Source organism: Anser cygnoides, chromosome 9, assembly GCF_040182565.1.
Source record: "Anser cygnoides isolate HZ-2024a breed goose chromosome 9, Taihu_goose_T2T_genome, whole genome shotgun sequence".
Lineage (NCBI taxonomy): Eukaryota > Metazoa > Chordata > Aves > Anseriformes > Anatidae > Anser > Anser cygnoides.
Window position 1 is genome coordinate 3,746,414 of NC_089881.1, and position 5,866 is coordinate 3,752,279.

Genomic DNA, 5,866 nt, shown 5'->3' on the forward strand with positions numbered 1-5,866 from the left:
AATTTCACTGAATCCAATACCTTAGTCCTATGACCACTTAAACTTGGATCATCTAGTAGCCTAATATTACACAACGTTCTCCAATTTCTTTGAGTACAAGCCTTCATGATCCTTATTTTCCTTTCTACAAATTTTAAAATAAAAAATACATCCTCCCAGAGCCTACTTGAACAACAGAAGCCAATGTGTACGGCAAATAAATGTTGCAAGCAGTAAGACCTCAAAAGTGCCATTTCCTTTTTTAATTGGACCACCAGTGTTAATACCACTGACATCACATTTTACATTTTCACAAGGTGAGAGACAAACAAATCCAGATAGAACCCAAAGACCAATGCTGCATATTTAATTCAACTCATCTTATTAACAATACTCTCAATCAAAGCCCCAAGAAAGCTCACATAAAAACCTTTTTCTACGTACTGAAGTTCCTCAAGAGCAAGGACTTCGTCACATTATTAAACTTCCTTAAGAACAGTCTCCCATGTTGTATGGAAAAACTTCTCAGACAGAATGCATACATTCAGAAAAAATGTACTTTTGTTGTTCAGGAAAATGACTGAATATTAAGCTTTACGTAAAAGGGAAAGATTACATTTATTTTAAAACTGTATTTAATTTGAAAATTGCATACACTTAAGATCAAAAAATTAAACCGAATTTTGCTTTCTGAAATGCATCTGTATTTGCATGAAAGCCACTAATTCTTGAGAGAAACTTGAAGCGGCCTGTATTATCTAGTTACTGCTGATAGCCTTTTCAGCTGCCCACCCTTGTTTGGGTTTCGAGTAATCCCAAGGTCTCCTGTTCTCTGTATACCCATACAGCTTCCGCAGCGCCACGCGGGCAGCTTCTTCCTCTGCCGCGAGCAGCGTTTCACCAGGGCCTTCAGCGATAATCTTCTTATCACTTGAAAAAAAACAAACAAAACATTTTCACATTTTCATCAAAATCCTGAGCACTACTGTACATCATGAATAAGAGCTGCTAGATATTTTTTTCTCCACTGTCAGTGACTGCTGAAGGTAATTTCTATGTACACACACGAGTGTCAACATTTCCGTTGGCCTTTCCTGCACAGATAAGCGATTGGATATTCAGCAGTGGAAACTCCAATCAGAAAGACATCCTCTTCCTGGAAGAACATTACTTTGTTCATTTAGACTCCTAACACATTACTGATTGTTTACAGTGTTCAATTTCTGCTAGCCCTGCTAAAAATATGCAAATTTGTTGTTTTGGTCAGCTTAAACAAACATTCTTTTCTCCTCCCCTGGTAAGAAAGCATTTTAGGAATTCTTCCGAAGGATTCACAGAGAAGTTCTCTGTGTTAGGAGTTACATATTCAGCTCTGTTTAATCAACATCTATAGGCACTGAATAGGAGCATTTCGTGGAGGGACAAGAGATTCCAGGAAAAAATGCAAAGTTCTTTTTTTTATATATATATATATATATATTTATTTATATATCTTAGAAAACATATGAACTGAAGCGCGGTAATTCAGAACAGGTTAAGGCAATCTTCCCAAGTGCTCATCTGTAGCTCATGTAGCAAAGCAACACTGGGGGCTAGGAGGCAGGAGGTCCTACCCTGCTCCAGAGGAACGATGTTTCCACCAGGCAACACACCTGGGCAGGCCCTGACCACGCTCACCAGGGATACCTGGCACGTACGTTCTGTCTGGGCAGAGACACTCCTCTTGCTTGGTTTCTAATGCCACGATTTGACCTCTGTGTAAAAAGCTCTAGAATGTAACGTTAGCGTCTGTTCAGCCCCTCCGGCCTTGGTATCTCTTCACCTTGACAGTCTTCTATCTTGACTCTCGGGTGCATCTCGTTTAGACTTCAAGGCCCTTTAGTCCGAGACAGTTTTGTTTTTTACTACAGCAAGGCACTAACAATGTGTAAGTGGTTGATTTTAGATGGAAGTCACTGCATGGTTTCTTTTCTCTAATAACTTGGCCAAAGAACACAAGTAAAAAAGTAAAAAGACCATCTTCCCTCCTTCCCTCTCCCTAAGCTTAACTCCATTTCACTTGGCATTAGTATTGTACTAACCAGTACAGCCCAACGAAGTACAGCGGAAGAACTGTGGTGACTCCCAGCTGCCTGGTAATTCTTGGCTCTGGAGAAGAGATATTCCTCTTGGTCAACTCTTCCACTAGTAAGCCCATAGGATTTACAACTTCCCAGATCTCAAACAGGTCTTTTCCAATCAGATGGGGAATTAAAAAATCCTAAACAAAAAAAAGAATTAGAAGTTACAATCAGTGGGAAACGGAACAAAGGCTTTAGCTTCTACGGTCTGCTAATAAAAATCCAATATGAAGAGGCACTAATGCACTCGACAGTGAAGAGCTGAAAGGAATGATCAAACCCCTCAGCTCCACGCCACAGCCAGGCAGAGCCATCTGCGTTACTGAGCTCAGCAGCACTGGTTCTGCTTCGGCCTTGCACTGCACACACGCAAAGAGACCCACTCACATGTAAGGAAGGAGCAGCACTGGCCTGGGAGGGGCTGACAACGCCCCCGTGCAGCTCTGACCACCAGACGTGCTATTCAGCACGTTTAGTACAGACAAACCCCAAGCTGCACTTCTGGAGGGCTCTGCAAAGAGGCTGGAGGCACCATGCAGCCCCAGAGGACGTGCTCTTGATCTGATCACTGCTCCTACACAGCCCCTGGACTCTTGTGCCAGAAATAAGATTCTCACAAACATTCCTCCATTGCAAAACCAGAAATAAGTGAAAAGGACACCTGAAAGGGCAGCAGCTCCTGAAACTACCTTGTTATGCTGCATTTTCGTTGAACTTTCTTGTATGAAAAGATTTTTAGTGTTTGCAGCAGCAGCTTTATATTAAATATAAATAAAGATTGAAAGCTATAAAATATTCTTTAAAACTGAAGGTGTACGTGACTTGAGGTGGAGTAGTTTCATTATTTGGTAGGGTAGCATAGCGCACGGAGGATAACACTTTCCTCTAGCAAGTGGCAGCAAGTATTATAATACCACCCTTATAAACCATCATAAATACATCATTTTATGCATCTGACCAACCATTTTTTTTTTTGAAAAAAAAAAAAAACCAAACCTCTCTGAATCTCTGCCATCACAGTATAGACCAACATAATTTTTGCCTTTTTTCCTGTCACTTTTGAAGCCCTTAGACGTTACTAGGATTTTTATCAGTGAAAAAATAACCGCAGGCGATGACTTACCCTGACGAAGATGCCCGTTTTCTCAGGCCCGCTGCTGTCGAGCAGCGCTCCTACGACAGCGAAGAACGTCCTGTGCAGCACGTCTGGTGGGACGGGGAACTGTGCGCAGAGCGTCAGGTCCTGCACTGACAGGTTCTGAGCCACGTAAGAAACGAGCTCCTGGCCGGTAAGGAAATCAACGAGCGCTCCTATGCCCTGGGCCGGTAACGCCGGATGGGCGCCTCCAAAGCAGCGCGCCAGGTAAGAGCGCGAGAAGGACTGCCCCTGCTCGGAGAGCTGCCTGTTATCGCGGAGGTTAAGGGCAACCGTTTCTTTGGCTACCCCGAGCTCTCGGCGCTTCGCCTCTTCGCTTTCGATGTAACACGAATTTACAAACGCGGTTTTGAGAAGATCCAAAGAAAAATTTTCCTGGAGCCGGTGGCTGAAGGCTTGTATCTCTGCGTGGTAATCCCAGCCGGGCTTCTCGGACCTGCGGGCACAAGAGATCAAATTTAGAAACAGAAAAAGCTACCAAAAGCAAAGGCATGCTGGGCTTATTTCTGAAGATCGCGACCACCGTTTAAGACCCCCGGAACTCCCGTTCGCGAGCGGGCCCGGCCCCCTCGGAGCGCCCGCCGCCCCTCACCGCCGCTGCGGGGGCGCCTCCAGCCGCTGCTGCTCCAGGTAGGCGCGGAGCCACCGCTTCTTGGCGCGGGGCGGAGCGGGGCCGTGCGCGGCCCGAACGGCCCCAGCCCCGGCCCCGGCCCCGCAGCCAGCAGCCGCCGCGACGCCCTGCTGAAAGCCCCCAGCCCGGCGGCCATGATGGGGCGGAGGAAGGAGGCGGCCCGGCGGGGAAAGGCGCCCGGCCCTGCCCGCTGCCTGCCGGAACAGGTCCGGGCGCAAAGGGGCCGGGCCCGCGGCGGGAAGGCTGAGGGGCCGCTGACAGGGCTGAGGGGGGTGGGGGGAATAGTGCTGTCCCCACCTCCCCCTGTGTTAGGAACTCATTTGCAAGACAAAGTTTTTTTTTTTTTTTTTTTTAATTCCCGTTATTTATTTATTTTTCCTGTTACCCATACATGTCTTAGTAAAAAGCAGTAGTTCAAATAGCACAGCTCTAGCTTAAAGGCGGTGGTATAAAATTAATGAAAGTACCAAGGAAGTGCAAAGCAGGCCTTTCCCCTTGTCTTTCACAAAGGCGTTCATGCTATGAAAAAGCACAGCAACTACCCTACAGAGCCAAGGGAGGCATGTAGTACAAGATGAATAAAGCTAAAAAAAAAATAAATACAGGGAACAGCCAAATTTAGATGACACACAAGGAAGGAGGCACAGCAACCTACACAAAGACAGTGCAAAAGCCACGTAATAGCAGATACCGTGCCCTGCTTTACTTGTGGTAGCACATGAGGTGTGAGCGCAGCCTTCCTCAGCCAGGCTCTCACAGGCTACATATCAAAGTGCCCAGATCTTCTCGTGCTCAGCAACCTGTCCCAGTGGCCATCTTTCAGCAGAGAAAATCTTCTCAGCAGCTTGTGCCATCCAAACATTTGTATCTTAGGCTCCCAGCTCATACGCGCTCTCAGATAAATACTGTGCAAAACAGCAGTCAGTCATAAGCAAAGTCAGATACCACGCAGCTGCATAAAGGATTTTGATATGCCCATCTTTGGTTTACCATCTTTGCAGTCTTCCAGGATGACATCCCATTCACCACAGCAGAGAAGAGCAGGAATGGGCTCCTCAGTCACTTTATGTCCCAACGTACCGCCACCCTAGTTCTGCGAGCTGCCAGCCAAGTGGAAGGAGAGAGGTGCTGCCCCACCAAACCATACAGCTGGCAGCTGCACGGACTTGCGAAGCACCTTCCCAGCCCGTGGGGCAGTGCTCCATGCGGCTGCAGGGTGAGCCAAGGACAGCGCTTAAAGGGGCCCCGTGTCATTCACTTTTGCAGCTGCTGTGCATCATTCTCCCTCACCAGTCTGTGTACTTGTAGAGCCTAGAAATGGTCCTGCAGAGTGGTCCAGCTGTTCCAGGAAAGGTCCCCTTTGAAGCATCTTTTTGATGTCACTGCACTTTCTCCCATGCAGTGGCGCTGTTAGGAGGCTTCACACACACCCAGGAAAGGGGCTGTGGCTGCTATAGCATTGCACAGAAGCAGCAGCCCTACATTGCTGGAAACACCAACACACAGGTCCCCCTCAGCAGCACCATGCACCATACTCCCTCGGAGTAGCCTGGCAGGTACCAAAAAGGCAGTGGATCGTGTGACTGAACCAGGGATGTCTGAACTGACCGGTACATGGGGACACCAGGCTAGCTTCTCATACCTATGTACTCACCACACACACACACCAAAAACAGTCTCTCAACATGCAGGACCTGGTAGCACTGCAGCAGGCTGTATGGTGCCCTCCTGTTCCTTTTGAATTGTTCAGACCATCACTGCCACTTACTCGAATGCCTGCTACTTTAGATAACCCCCTAAATAAACTCTTAAAATAACATTAAACAATGCTTTTTGTTTGTTTGTTTTATTAAATACACTACATTGGTATCTTGTACTCAATCTTTTGTTCACTCACAGACTGACTTGCTTAAAAATGTATTTTATAGAAAAACATCTGTAAAATTAAAGCTAAAATAAAAAATACATATTACACACCTC

The 5,866-nt window shown here is 46.5% G+C and overlaps 1 protein-coding gene across 1 annotated transcript; it reads right to left on the reverse strand.

The window, feature by feature from the left end:
* Positions 1–227: 227 nt before the first annotated feature.
* MRPL44 (mitochondrial ribosomal protein L44) lies at positions 228–4,037 on the reverse strand. Its single transcript, XM_048063071.2, is given in 5 exon segments — positions 228–909; positions 2,061–2,239; positions 3,223–3,691; positions 3,848–3,954; positions 3,957–4,037. Coding segments are annotated over 5 exon segments (993 nt in total). The 5' UTR covers positions 4,023–4,037; the 3' UTR covers positions 228–737.
* Positions 4,038–5,866: the final 1,829 nt, after the last annotated feature.